At 42.2% G+C, this 15,888-nt stretch overlaps 1 protein-coding gene across 1 annotated transcript in view; it reads right to left on the bottom strand.

Moving 5' to 3' along the window:
- The window catches only part of LOC133524537 (E3 ubiquitin-protein ligase Ubr3-like), a gene marked incomplete at its 3' end in the record, with an annotated part of 79,236 nt that overhangs the window by 35,794 nt on the left and 27,554 nt on the right, over positions 1–15,888 (bottom strand). Inside the window, exons 3-10 of the mRNA XM_061860622.1 lie at positions 8,438–8,563; positions 5,575–5,725; positions 4,037–4,161; positions 3,461–3,602; positions 2,621–3,029; positions 1,911–2,143; positions 1,282–1,568; positions 365–1,241 (exon numbers count right to left, since the gene is read on the bottom strand). Coding sequence (XP_061716606.1) covers positions 365–1,241; positions 1,282–1,568; positions 1,911–2,143; positions 2,621–3,029; positions 3,461–3,602; positions 4,037–4,161; positions 5,575–5,725; positions 8,438–8,563 — 2,350 coding nt within the window. The remainder of the gene's footprint in view (positions 1–364; positions 1,242–1,281; positions 1,569–1,910; positions 2,144–2,620; positions 3,030–3,460; positions 3,603–4,036; positions 4,162–5,574; positions 5,726–8,437; positions 8,564–15,888) is intronic.

The following is a 15,888-nucleotide window of genomic DNA, read 5'->3' as shown; positions in this document are numbered from 1 at the left end:
AAAAAATGAAGATGTATAAAACTCTCGCAAGTTTTCGCCACATACAGTATCGATGTGTTCCGTTTTGAATACTTTGTTAACTGTTACTTTTTTATCTAGTATATATGTAATAACTAAAATTCTTGACACAGCGACCTCTCTCGATTTCGCGAATAGAACTAATATAAGGCCGATCCACAAAAGCAGTTCGAGACTTATTCATCTAGTAAGTAAATAGTATCAGTTGTCTGGAATGATTTTGTAAAACAGGGGTCTCCATATTTTCGACCCGCGGGCTACGGCATCCGGTCGCCCTCCGCGGGCTGGATTGTACGTTACTTGGCTCTTTGAGAGCCGTAGTTTGGAGACTTCTGAAGATACTGACCTGGACCCGGAGCGGGTGGTGAGCAAGTAAGGCCAGCACTCTGGGCGGGGGCAGCACGTCCGCCGCCGACACGCCGAGGGTGCGCACGCAGCTGCACAGGAACGCGGCCAGGTAGCGGTGCAGACACTGACCTGGACCCGGAGCGGGTGGTGAGCAAGTAAGGCCAGCACTCTGGGCGGGGGCAGCACGTCCGCCGCCGACACGCCGAGGGTGCGCACGCAGCTGCACAGGAACGCGGCCAGGTAGCGGTGCAGACACTGACCTGGACCCGGAGCGGGTGGTGAGCAAGTAAGGCCAGCACTCTGGGCGGGGGCAGCACGTCCGCCGCCGACACGCCGAGGGTGCGCACGCAGCTGCACAGGAACGCGGCCAGGTAGCGGTGCAGACACTGACCTGGACCCGGAGCGGGTGGTGAGCAAGTAAGGCCAGCACTCTGGGCGGGGGCAGCACGTCCGCCGCCGACACGCCGAGGGTGCGCACGCAGCTGCACAGGAACGCGGCCAGGTAGCGGTGCAGACACTGACCTGGACCCGGAGCGGGTGGTGAGCAAGTAAGGCCAGCACTCTGGGCGGGGGCAGCACGTCCGCCGCCGACACGCCGAGGGTGCGCACGCAGCTGCACAGGAACGCGGCCAGGTAGCGGTGCAGACACTGACCTGGACCCGGAGCGGGTGGTGAGCAAGTAAGGCCAGCACTCTGGGCGGGGGCAGCACGTCCGCCGCCGACACGCCGAGGGTGCGCACGCAGCTGCACAGGAACGCGGCCAGGTAGCGGTGCAGACACTGACCTGGACCCGGAGCGGGTGGTGAGCAAGTAAGGCCAGCACTCTGGGCGGGGGCAGCACGTCCGCCGCCGACACGCCGAGGGTGCGCACGCAGCTGCACAGGAACGCGGCCAGGTAGCGGTGCAGACACTGACCTGGACCCGGAGCGGGTGGTGAGCAAGTAAGGCCAGCACTCTGGGCGGGGGCAGCACGTCCGCCGCCGACACGCCGAGGGTGCGCACGCAGCTGCACAGGAACGCGGCCAGGTAGCGGTGCAGACACTGACCTGGACCCGGAGCGGGTGGTGAGCAAGTAAGGCCAGCACTCTGGGCGGGGGCAGCACGTCCGCCGCCGACACGCCGAGGGTGCGCACGCAGCTGCACAGGAACGCGGCCAGGTAGCGGTGCAGCGGGAAGTGGAACGACGCGTGCATGGTGCCGGCCTGGGGGTAAACATTCAGTATTCAAATGTATGCAAAGAAACTAATGCAGTTTTCTAGGTGAGAGATCTTGACGTGAAACAATGTGCTGCAGAATAAACAAACCCTCGATACCCATGGAAGTGACGCAGGCACCGAACAGCACGCAGCGTGCGAGCGCGTCTGTTGCGTCGCGGCGACCCGCTGGCGAGGACACGGCCGCCGCGCCACATCGCAGTCAATGGTTCACTGCATCGCATCGCTTTACATTCACGTCCAGATCACTCACATAGGAGGACGCGTAAAGAAACTGCTTCAATAATTCTGTTGTCCCCTTCGCCTTCGGTATACAAGAGGAGTACTGACCTGGAGTGCCCGCGGAGTGGTGCACTGCATCTCGTCGAGCCACTCTTGCAAGCAATTAGCCGCGGCGGCGACTATCCTCTTGGCTAGAGGGGCGTGCTGCGGACTCGTCAGGTGCGACAGGACGGACCACATGGGATATGCGGCCGCCTCTAGCTCGCAGGAGAACGCGGCGTAGTAGGAGGACGGCTCGAACTCGATGTGCCCGTCTGTTTCGCGGACGTTTACATTCATTCCTGGGGAAAAAACCTTATTAGTTACTGGATCATACGATTTTTTTTGTATAAACAGCAAGTTCAACAGACTTGCAAGATCGATCAAAATATTTGGTTTAAACACATGGGACTTAAGTTATATCCATTCACTAACATTTTTGCGATTAGTACTCTGTGTACCTGTGAGTGTAATCATTCACTTCGACCTTTCTGCGGTCACTAATACTGTTTAACAATTTATTCACATTCTATTCCAGATCGTAGAGGGTATTGTGTACGAGTATATTGCCGATCATGAGCTTGAGAGATAAGGCCGTGATGTTGGTTGCGATTCAGAGTCCCCCTAGTGAGTCGGGGATGCTACGGAGTGAATTCAGTGAATTGCGATTCTCATTTGTAGCTTAGGGAATATGCTATGTAAGCTAGAGGGGCCAGTAGCAGTGCTGACTCACATCAGTTACTACATCCTGCGAGGAGGGTATTCTGTACATTACTCACCCTGCAACATAGACAGGAACTGGAACCACATCTCGACGAGAGCGTCGTCCTGCAGGAACACCAGCGCCACGCTCTTGTGCGAGAGCACGTTGTTGAAGTCCGACACGAGAGGCCAGTAGCAGTGCTCCTTCATCACTCGGCGCGTGCAGTCTATCACTTTATGCGTGTTCTTCTCTGGGTCATGAAGGGTATTTTGTACAAGAATCTTTCCCATCATTAGTTTCAAAGACAACACCATGACGTGTAGTAGATGCAGTTGTTGGACGCAGCGGAGTGCTAAGGCTTCATTAGAGAAGAGTTGGACGGACATGTGGACGACGCGGTTGGAGAGCATGTCGGGGTCGCCGGCGGCTTCCAGCACGAGGGGGATGCGCGCGTAGTGCATCACGAATGTGCGGGTGAGGTGCTCCTGGAACAAATACGGCTGGTTCATCATTGCGATCTTCTCTTTCTAGTCGCAGAGGCTAACCGAAGTTATGCACTATCGTTTCAAAGTTCATACACACAGTCTTAGTAACCGCGGCGGTTGAGCAATCGGTGACGCGATTTAAGACGGCTTATTGACATGTCATTAACAGCACGTTAATTCGCCTACTGGATATAGAACTGCAAGGTGCAGTTGGAGTTTCAGTACGTACAACCTTGCAAAGCAAGTACTTATGGACTAGAATTCTTCCGATTTGGATATAGGTATCCCAAAAAAAGCTATGAATCCATCCGAAACTGGAAGTCTGAAATTATCAAGGGGTTTCTGACAAAGGGCCGTTGCAAATTGTGAGATTAATCTTCGCAAGATTTTCTCAAATTTCCTTTTTAGTGTCTAAACCAAAATCAACTCACTTTATAATCCTGATCGGGCAGCATGTTGAGCAGGAAGCAGACCACGTTCTGCGGGAACTCGTACTTGAACGTCCAGAAGATGAACTCGTCTAGTAACGTGTTGTGAGACAGCCGCGGTGCGAGCGCGGGTAGGTGGCGATATCTGCAACACCCAACTCATATTAATCAAATAGTCTTTTTCATAACATCAAAATTAAATTATCTGATTGATCTTTCAGGTGTTCAAATAATATGGCTTTAAGGGATGACCTTGCTGTTTTCTAACCGTGGTGAAAATGGTTTACACCAAATTTCATTGAAACTCATAAAAGTCAGGGTGACCTCGCCTTGGTGCATGGGATGCCGATGCTGACCGCAAATTCGCTTGCCGCTGTATTTTGGAAAGCTTGCAGGGACATTACACAGACTGCAACGCGATTAAGGCCCTTGTGTATTGTAGGAGAAGAATCATGAGCTTTTTTCTTCCACCCTGCCAGATCCCCTAGGGGCCCTAGCAGCTCTTGGGTTCGGGAATGAAACAGGTGACAAGGTCTCTGCCATTTACTGAAATAAAAAAATGCGCATAAAATAACGTACTCATCGGGAAAATACTCAGGCGCCGGGAAAGAATCTAGTGCCTTCTCGTAGGTGCGGTTAGACTCCGCCATGTAGCATCCGTACTCCGTCTCCGGGAACGGCGGCTCCACCAAGTTTCTGTACATCTGTAAACAACATTCGACAGTTTAGGATTGTCTTGTTGAATTAGAAATAAAGTTTCTTTAGTATATAACACCTATGCAAACACGGATTTTGAGGCGGTTTTATCGGTATATTTTGCATATATTTATTCTGGCCTAAGTAACAATAAACGATGTTTTTTTTTCAATTGGTATTAACTCTGAAACGAGACGAATTACAGGAAGGTTTATAGGATATTTTAGTCTTTAAATATGATCAATTGATCAGGAATAAAATAAAATAAATAATAAATAAATCAAACACATTTCACAAAAACAATTTGATTTATTCCCTAGTTGTACAACAGCAGCCTGGTAGCACCATCTCGCTCGTTATACTGTAAAAAATTCGTGTATGAGATTTTTTGATCTGATTTTACAGCATCTAGAGTCATTGGGTGTCATTTACAACGTCTTATTTTCATAGAAATTTGACAATCGATACATTGTCACAGTTTGTCAATACAAATGCCATGCAGAGTTAGTTTGGTTCGAGTCTTGTCGGATCGCTTTAATAAAACCACCCAATACAACAAAGGTGCAGGCATAAGCCAAGCCATTTCCCATCTCCAGCTGCACGAAACAGAATTAAAGCATTAAGACAAGGCTAATTTCTTACGGGTTTCTCCAACTTATAATTTTTTTACTTAGGACATTAGCTTTGTCCTCCGCCAGAGTTATATTCATTCCTCATTTACGTACACTGTTAACTGACAATAAACCTTAATGCAAATACTTAAGGTCCTCCAATTGGAAGTTAAGGATGTTTTAGTACACCTAACCATCTGTCAGCCCAACCAGCTTAGTGTTTGTTTGTATCAGGCGAGACCGCAACCTGATTCGTATATAATAAACCTATGGTTTTCCTCATTCTTCCGCACCACTCAGTTATTATAATCAAAGTTATTACGGGCTTTGACTACTTAACTTCCAGTCTGTATATACTCTCTACGAAACAGTAACATCAAATGTACTACTAAAAATATATATTCTGGCAGGGTCGCCATGTGATACGGAGCTTAATTATGAACACGTGATGTGAGGTTTTGTATATTATGTTAGTCTGTAATGATAAATGATGTTACAGACTTGAGGGTTACTGCTATATGGTTCATGTGCTGCTGGTGACGGTATACCTGAGGGTTGATGAGCGCCTTGGTCATGGCGGAGCGGAACAGGTCGCCCAGGTTGGTGAACTCCTGCAAGTAGCTCTCGTACTCTGGGACTGATATGCGGTGCTGTTCTTGTGCTGCTGGTGACGGTATACCTGAGGGTTGATGAGCGCCTTGGTCATGGCGGAGCGCAACAGGTCGCCCAGATTGTTGAACTCCTGCAAGTAGCTCTCGTACTCTGGGACTGATATGCGGTGCTGTTCTTGTGCTGCTGGTGACGGTATACCTGAGGGTTGATGAGCGCCTTGGTCATGGCGGAGCGCATCAAGTCGCCCATGTTGTTAAATTCCATCAACATCTGCACGTAGCCCTCGCACTCTTGGACTGCTATGCGGTAGCTGTTCGATGTAGGTTGTGCTTGGCCCGAGGGTTGGTCGCTGGAACAAAAAGGGTAATCATTCGAAAATGTCGTGGTGGAATTTGTTTAAAGATTCCATTTAACAATTGTTGTTAAGTAAATGCTACTTAAGCTTGCAAAGACTTAGATGCTCGTTCTAGAACTCCATTGGGGACACTTCTACAAATTCCGTAGTAAAATTTAAAGTAAAATACACGAGGAACGAGAAACTACAAGTTTACTCATATGACCCGGCACCATAAAATAAAGTGATGCACGCGAGCGGCCGGGGTAAAAACACTTGAACGTGGAATCCTTAAGCTCACTTTCAGGGCTTCTTCGTAAAGTGACTTAAACTTCTTCTTATCGGGGTTAAGCCTTTCACAGTGTGATAAACTTGCTCAACAGATTAGTTTGACGCGCCGTCTATCATGAGGATCTGTATATTACAACGCATATTACATGCCTGAAAAGTCCGGAGAAGTGACGGGATTACTGGTTCATGTAACTGTAAACGTATCACGTAACGTTATGGTAATGCCATGACGACCTCAATATTTACATACATGCCGCTGCATTGCAATAAAAATCAGAGACATTTCAACTGGAGAGAAATGTAAGCCCTATGTAAAAATCAAAAATAAAGGAACTAAAACTTTTCTAATGACAAATGTTCATGCATACATATATTCAACCCAGAGGTTTAGGTTACGTTAGGTAACCCCTGCATAGAAACATGTATGCAAAGGTGCTTAGCTAATAGTATTGCTATCTGCACATGAGTTCTTGGGAGCTGGGATTTATTTTAACGAAACCATTTCTTGTTTCCACTGGTTTGTTTGTCAAGCAACTCTCCTGGGCAATAACAAGATTTAATTTCCCTCGTTTATTAAATGGTAGCCACTAAACTAGGATCATTTTCGGAATAATTATTATCTAAGTCCACCAACAAAGTAAACTTTTAAAACATGTGTTAATTAAATTCTTGAAACTACATCTCGCTATAAAGTCTCATGTAAACAACGCGTACATTTTACGTCGTCGCTGACAAGAGAACAATACTGCAATTTGTCTTTTACAAGATGCATTACGGCATGACGAGAACAAATCGTGGTCACGCTGCGCCGACAACGATCGATGAGGATCGACAGTATGTGTCATATGGGTATAAGTAATGTCATACTTAAGGTCTTTTACTGAGCGAAAGCGTGAGCGAGATGTTTGTGCGTGCCCGTATGTTTGTGATTTTTTTTGTATCGACCGAAAGTAAAAAAAAAACTGGTTTTGAATCGAGGAAGTTATCAGAGAAAGGTCTCAAGATTTTCTCAAGGCAAAAATGTTGCCAACCGTATTTTGTGATTTAAAAAACAGGTACGATTTTTTTTAAACTCTGCTGGCTGAACCTACTGCACCTTAAGGCGTTATGTTACATGTTAATTGCGACCGAGACACTCGGCACCCGCACCCACACGATGAACACTTCAGCGACATAGATTAGTACAAATTAACTTTTATGCCTTTTTTGAAATTCCTAAAACTAATTATTTCTACTGTTGTTTGAGTCTTCTCATCAAAGAAGTGCTATACGAGTAAAATCCGTACCAGGTTATAGTTTTTCAAACGTTTTACTTGTCATATTTTTGTTCGGATGTGTGACAAACGTGACTTGAAATGAAAGAAACGTGGTGTGAAAGAGCAAAGCAGAGATAAGCTGTTTACCTGACCCGTGCTAACCTTATACATAATGTATCTAACAGCGCACGTGTTTCGGTTCGAGAACGAATAGCTATCACTATGGAATCAGTTTCCAGCTGAGACTGTATCAGTGTGTTAAAAATGGTTCAGATGCGTTGCGCAAAACACGTGATTACAATAGATTCCGTTTAGAAACCGTAATGTAATGCCCACAGAACGAATCACTTAGGATTTCCTAACGGTTCTGATGGTAATAGCTGCAATACTCTTCGCTCTCTAACTTGTAGTCCCATATACTGAATAGCAAGTAAAATGATAAGTTTTCTGCATGGAGTACTTGATATTTGATACGATTACATTTGTAGTTAGAGTGGTGCAAAACCGTCGCATGCATGATGTCCTGGGAGCAACAGAGACGTTTTTATTCAAATAATGTATCAATTTTGATACAAAAATTCCAAGTGACATAAAAATAGCACATCGAACTTTTAATGGTTGTTTTTAAATGCAGCAGCCATTTTATTGTCACGGTAGACTTCATGAGTCTATTAAATTTTACATAAAAAACAGTATGAGAAACGAATCCTTGTTGAAGGAAACGATCGCCGCCGAAACTGCCAACAGAGACAATTAGGAAAGTCATATGAAACTGCCCTCATCGAAATATTTTCTTGCTTAGGTTATTGGTATATTTTCCTTGAGGCCTTGCCTGGCTGCGTATTTCACGTTACACGTACACTGTACAGTCAGCATAAATAGGTAGTTATAGCAAAAGGGCTAATAATATCACAACGCATGTTCCTAATTATGGTATCTAAGGAAAATGTGATGCAATATACATATTTGGCCACTGGCCCTCACTAAAAAGTTTCTATTGATACTGACTTTACCGTCCGGTGGAACGTGGCTGTTAGTATACTAATACGAATTACCTGTTCTCTCTAAAGTTCTGCAGTAGCCGCGGCATCAGAGCTTCAGCCACGCACATGAGCTCGGCGGGCGCCGTGCCGGATGGCGGGCATTTGTTTCCATGGCTGCTGCAGTCTCAGAAAATTACCTGTTCTCTCTAAAGTGCTGCAGTAGCCGCAGTATGAGGCGCGGCATCATGGCTTCAGCAACACACATGAGTTCGGCGGGCGCTGTGCCCGGCCTGGGACACTTGTTTCCATGGTTGCTGCAGAATCTGTAACACCAAAAAAATGACATTAGTAACGAACACGCATAACATTTTAAGCAAATCAACTTAGGTGCTGACACTACTGTCGCTTATCACATTGTATACTTTAAGAATTCGCTCGGAGTGTTTTTTCGTAGCCAAAACAGATTTAACTCTAAGACCGTTTGTAACAGATTAGCACGCGAGGTAGGCTTCTTCGGCTACAATAATCGGGACTTGGGGAGCTGTACTGTTCATGTGTACGTCCCATCAAATTAAATTACTAAATCATTAACTAAAAATCACTACATAAGGAGAAGTTGTCTAGCTGATTAATAACATGAAAACGCTTGTTTTCTTTCTGTAAAAGACTTTTGGTAGGCAACTTTGAGGTAATCTTCTATTGAGGTTAATACAATTTTCGGAAACCTGTAATCAATACCTATCCTATAAGAAACCCTGAAACATTTTTATTTACAAAACAGTACTTTACTTTTGACGACCTACCAATAAAATTAAAATTCGCGGGTCATATACAGTTCTAAATATAAACATGAGACGAAACTCTTCTTTTTATTATGACAATATACGAATATCCGTCCTGTCCTATATGGACCTCGAAGGCACGTGTGTCCGAGCGAGAGGGCAAACGATACCGAAGGCGCTAGACAGAGACAGCCGCCGGTTGAACTTGACTTGACATTAGACCTTCGCGGCGGCCTTGAGCATTTCTCGCCGTCTGCTAAAGATATGTAGTCGGCTTATTTGCTAATTTATGTAAATAAATGTTGTTGTCACGGAACTAATTTCAGTTTTATTTCAGTCAACTGTCACTGTTGCACTAATATGGAAGAGTGACAGGGAGACGACGCGTTTCGTTGTCGAAGCCATAGCTAGGCCGGCCGATATTCGATAGTTTTAGCACCTTTACCACGTCTGGTGGTAAAGGTGCTGCAGGTAATGCTGGCAGCATAGGTTCCCAGATCTTTTTAAAGATACGAATCACTGCTGCAATACTCTTCGCTCTCTAACTTTTAGTCCCATATACTGAATAGCAAGTAAAATGACAAGTTTTCTGCATGGAGTACTTGATATTTGATACGATTACATTTGTATAGAGTTAGAGTAGCGCCAAACCGCCAAATGAAGTCCTGGGAGCAATGGAGACGTATTTCGGGCGACGGATCTTGTCGCAGATAGTTACGCAAATCGGTATCTACTTATATCTATCCACACCTGCACAATATCTGTACCTAAATGTACAATACAAGGTACCAATGGAATCGCTCAATACTAATAATTATTTAACTTTTAGACGAGCCTCGACGAGAGACAATGCAATTTCAAGTTCCACCAAATTAGATCGAGTTCGAGGCAAAGGTCGCGACCTACAGTTATTCTAGGTCGCAACGATTAACCTTGGGGGTTCGATTCAGAGGGCCTACCGCGGACATCTAAAATAGAAAATTCGTTATCTGCCTCTCTATTGATCGTGTGTCTCCGACAGACACGGATAAGGAAATTTCGATTTTCTACATTTCGGCTCCGCTATCTTCTAACGGACATGCATCAATAGACATTTTGAGCCCGTAACTTGGTTGATCACAAAATCTCATAATGTGGAAATATCTATATCTTACGTAATCGTAAGAATACTTCTATAAAAAAATGTACTTGGTAATCCAAGCACATTTTTTTATAGAAGTATTATTAAATGATATAGAATAAATCCCCTTCCATCCGTTATTAAATTCTCAATCATAATGAAATTGCATAACTTTTATTTTTTAAGAAAGCTGTGTGCAAAAGCGAATGTATATTGCACAACGCAAAACGCAACAACTAACAGAGATGTGACTTATTTGAAATACTTGTATTTCAAATGCAAATACAAAATGCAAAATACCTATTTTGTATTTTGTATTTAAATACCTTTTAAAGAAAACTATTTTGTATTTTATTTCAAATAGTTTTTGGGACCTATTTTCTATTTTCAAAATACAAAATACTTTTTATTAGGTGAAGTAAGTCTTTTTCCTCGCGTTGTCCCGGCATTTTGCCACGGCTCATGGGAGCCTGGGGTCCGCTTGACAACTAATCCCAAGATTTGGCGGACACTAGTTTTTACGAAAGCGACTGCCATCTGACCTTCCAACTCCAACCCAGAGGGTAAACTAGGCCTTGTTGGGATTAGTCCGGTTTCCTCACGATGTTTTCCTTCACCGAAAAGCGACTGGTAAATATCAAATGATATTTCGTACATAAGTTCCGAAAACTCATTGATACGAGCCGGGGTTTGAACCCGCAACCTCCGGATTGCAAGTCGCACGCTCTTACCGCTAGGCCACCAGCGCTTAGGTGAAGTAAGTAGGAGTTACAATCTCTTCTGACGTTACAATCCTTGCAACTCTCTCATTCTTTTATGGCGACCGGTCTGGCCTAGTGGGTAGTGACCCTGCCTATGAAGCCGATGGTCCCGGATTCAAATCCTGGTAAGGGCATTTATTTGTGTAATGAACACAGATATTTATTCCTGAGTCATGGGTGTTTTCTGTTTTTTTTTTTGTGTATTTATTCACTATGAATTTTTTGAAACAGGGTTTAACACAATAAGCCACTATTGAAAACCTCTAGGGTTTATGTAATAGTTGGCGAGATCGCGCGGACCGATCCGCGTTTACTTAATACTATTATTACATACTTAGTTATGTTTTCCTGTCGAAGCTGTTATTGTATCTATCGTTTAAATATCGACCTTATGTATATGTACTTAAGTATTTATAAATATTTATCATTGTCTAGTACCCACAACACAAGCCTTAATGAGCTTATTACTGTGGGACTTAGTCAATTTGTGTAGTAATGTCCTATAATATTTATTTATTATTTTAACATGGAACTGGTGAATCTGTTTAGTAACGCCGCAAATGACCACAAGCGTAGCGAGAGATTAAAAAATGTTGAATCTTAAGCGTTGCAAGGGTTTCAAGGCACGAGAGGTAAACAAACTTTTCTGCCCTGGTGAAACACAAACGAGACGTTTTCACCAACCAACGAGAGGTATATACTAGCTGTAAAACATTACAAATCTAAATTAATGCTTTTAATAATTGACCGTTAAAAACCATCACGTAAAAGTCCATTCAACCCGTAAACATGAGGAGACACAAAATTTGTACTCTAGAGGACTGATATACTTACACACTATTTTTAAAGAATAAAGAAAGCCTTTCCAACTTGTAAATTCCGAGCAATACTAACTTTTTAATTCAGACTAGGTATTCACGATTTAAGAGTATCTTTTATCGCAAAGTATTTGTATTTTAAAAAAGCATTTTGAAAATACCTATTTTGTATTTAGTATTTTAAATACAAATTTGAAAACTATTTTGTATTTTGCATTTGAAATAGTATATCAAGGAAGTATTTGTATTTTGTATTTAAATACTTTTTATAAAGTATTTTGCACATCTCTGACAACTAAGAATAACTAATGTAGTTGACACAGGCTTTGCATGCTTTACTTTATCAGCGTATCAGTAACATTGACATTAAAATTGTAAATACGATTGCATTAATGCATATAGCCTGTTAAATTAAGAGAAGATAAGATAATAAGGGTGTCAAGTTTCGGCGGTTCCGTTGCCGGCTCCCTGACACAGCCGGGTTGCGAAATGCATCGCTGCCATAGTGTGTGTTTTAGTTTTTAAGATATATTTCATGATATGTATGCGTTTTAAGGTATTTATCTATGGGCCCATAGTTTCCTGAAAATAAAGATTTTCATTAATTCATAATCTTTATTGGTAGCTTACTGGTACAAGTCAAATACAATTTTGTAGAACAACCTAGTACTTATTTATTTCGTACGAAATATATCTACACAGCGTATTAGTAATCTCAGTTATTCTTAATAAAATAAATTAACATAGTCAGTTACATAGTCTTAATAAATTGAAGTCAAGTAACTTTCTATTAAAGTGGACACGGTCATTAATTTTAATTAGTAGATTGATTATGAATATGACTTATTAATAAGTCCATAATAAACAATACGCTATCAGTTTCATACACTAATTACTAACCAAATGTATTCGACCTTTCATGTTCTGAGTTGGGACATTTTAATATTGATTCTAACATAAGTAGATTACATTATTATAATTTATTGTAATGCAGACTTAAGTTAAAGTTTTTAAATCCGTCTCTACTGTACGAAATACATATACGTAGGTAGGTATATGCATTTCGAACAGTAGACGTCATGACTTTCATTGGCATGACTTCTAACCTGAAAAAATCGTTGAAATATAAGGTCTTGTATATGCAGGTAGGTACATCATTATAGGTATGAGGTGTTTGGTGATCTCGATCAGTAACCAAACCTCTGAACTTAGTTCTTGTACGTTGTCGCCATCAGATATATATAGGTGAGCGGCCAAGGTGCTCAAGGTGGTTAACACGCGTCTATTGGCAGGCCGTCAGTGTGCGTGTTCAGATCTTTATGAACACCTTGGACGCACCGATATAACTGATGGCGACTGTACTTACAAGTCTAAAAGGGTTAATATAAATTCCAATTTGACCAAACCCCACGACAATTCCAAAATGTTTTGAATTATCTTGGAACACAAGCCTTATTGAGCTTACTGTGGGACTTAGTCAATTTGTGTAATAATGTCCTATAATATTTATTTATTTATTTAATATACGGTCTATTCTCAGTTCCAATTTTATTGACCTATTAAGCAACAAGAGAAAACTATTTCTAATCTAACCCTTGAGGACTGTATCTCATGACGTCATAGATAGTATAATGTTCTCCATATAAGCGTTAAATCTACCGCCCTTATCGCAGCGTCGCTCAAGGTCAAGGTCCCGAGTTCAAGTTCGACTTCCATTAACACGAGCTAGTCAACAACACTCAACTGACCTTAGACCTTATATCTATACATTAAGGTTTGCAATCGTCACTTAACTATGGACGATGTTATGATGAACCAGTATAGGTGTCCCTTTTAGTTGGTAAGCGATGGGAATTGTAAACAATGACTACCATACGAATATCTACCTTATAGTGTTAATTTTAGGGTGCAAATAAGAACGGTCGACGTGGCTGGTATGAACGAAACGTAGGCGACACAATGCTTTATTTACTTACTAATGCATAACGCCCACACATGTTATTTATAGGGATTTCGAACTGCATGAAGCGGAGAGCTAAACTAAGCATTTTACACCAGCATCATGGTTTATTTGGTTCAGTTTGTTTGAGTTTTTACCTATACTTTTAAACCGTCAATTTTAATCGTCAATGAAAGTGCAATGCAATGACATATAATATAAGTTCGACACCCAAAGAGTAGAAAAATGTATAGTTCATTTTGGGCGATTTGTGATTGTCGCGGTAATGGTTCGTTAAAACTGTAATGATAATGGATAAAACATCGCTTTCTTTCTTATCGAGCGGTGTTCAAAGGGATGTTTTATCTTTCACCAACAAATGGTGATCACGTGATAACATACGCCTGCTCACTCATTGAAGGTGCAAAACGCGACTGCCTCCCAATATAGACTACAGCATCAGGTAGATAAAGTTCGTTTTAGGTGTCGTGTCGCTCGTGGTAACGACCGAGTATTCGTGAACCGATTAAGAGGTGTGTCTGATGCCTAGCTGTATTCTCTCTGCTATGCTGTTCACGCCCGCCAATGTAACGTGACTACAAGATGTTCAGCGAAGAACAAAGAACAATTTTTGAAATCGGTTCACATGATGGAGAATTATCCTCGAAAAACCAACATACGTGCATTTTTGCCGAGAGATGGCGCTGTACACAATTATACTTATTATAGGTACTTCTGATCCAAAGTCTTTCGCCTTTATAGTTACACGAGATAATTCAAAGTTTGTACGGAACCCTCAGTGCGCGAGTAAAACGAACTCGCACTTGACTTGTTTTTTTTAGCTCTAGTCAAATTTCTAAACTTATTCTATTTCGTTCCCTTCGGCCGCGTACGCAACCAGAGCTTCGTAACCAGATGCGATCGAAAACTATTTCTGCCTTGTACGAAACCGGTTGCGGTCAAAAACTAATTTCGTCTTACCCGTAACCAGTTACGATCCAACACTTCTCGTTCTTATACGAAACCAATGTCTAGGCCATCTAGCTATAGGTTTCTTTTTCAAATATTTTGTCATGATACTCATGATAATTTCTTATCCTGAATGTCAGTGCTCCATGTCTCTTAAGCCAGTGTCTTTTAAGGAACAATGTTACATTGTATTTGCCAACAAAGTATTTGAATATTATCAACTGGTACATTTTTGTGTTCTGATTTTTGACTGATGATATAACGTGTACAGTACTTATACTGTATAACAAGGTGTATAAATATAATCTTAGCTGACTTTATCAACGGTCGAAAGGTTTCGTACAACAAAGAAAAGTTTTCGATCGTAACTGATAACTAGTAAGACGGAATTAGTTTTTGATCGCAACCGGTTTCGTACAAAGCAGAAATAGTTTTCGATCGCATCTGGTTACGAAGCTCTGGTTGCGTACGCGGCCGAAGGGCTTCAAATTTCGTTGAAGATCTCTAACAACTGTGTGTGAAGGCAAATTTTGATCTTTGACTAGCCTCTTTACCAAGCATTTGGAATGAGTCGTGTGCAAAGCAAGGCCGGCGCACTGGACCAAGGCAGAGGTTAGCCTAATCTAAACACGCTAGTTCTAAAATGACTTATCTTCTAAAAGCAAAACTCTTGACCACCGGGGGATCATCCAGGGACCATTATCAGTTTCCACTGTTTCCAGAAGGATAGTCCAACACTTTTTTACTCATATATATTACAGATTACTAGTTTAATTTTATGCTGATTGCAGTGCCGAAACTCATTAGACTTTTAATTCAAAGAGGCGGAGTAGCGATTTAACTTACATTCATCAGGTTGACTAGCAACAGCAATGGTTCGCTAATTATTATTGACGTATATTTGAGCTCCATAAATACATAAACGCCTGTGTTACCGAGGAGGTAAATAGGTACCCTCAACGACACAGTTAATTAACTGGCAGTATAGTTATAAACCTTATATATCAAAGACATAAATTCTATCAAGTCAGTTGAGTTGCTCTTAGTAACAATGCTAACAATGTAGCTACGTAGCAGCGCAATGGCACAACGTAATAACAATAACGACTGCTTATTACAGTGTTTACACTAGACTGAGATTATGTCTTTCCACTAGCAAGTAACAACGCTTTATCATCGCCTAAACATAAACAACTAGCTTCTGCCTGCGACTTCGTCTGTGTGGAATGATGATGATGATGATGATTGATATAAACTAT

Source organism: Cydia pomonella, chromosome 13 (assembly GCF_033807575.1).
Source record: "Cydia pomonella isolate Wapato2018A chromosome 13, ilCydPomo1, whole genome shotgun sequence".
Classification (NCBI taxonomy): Eukaryota; Metazoa; Arthropoda; class Insecta; order Lepidoptera; family Tortricidae; genus Cydia; species Cydia pomonella.
The sequence above is the reverse complement of the archived record's forward strand: the minus strand, read 5'-3'. Positions and strand labels throughout refer to the sequence as shown.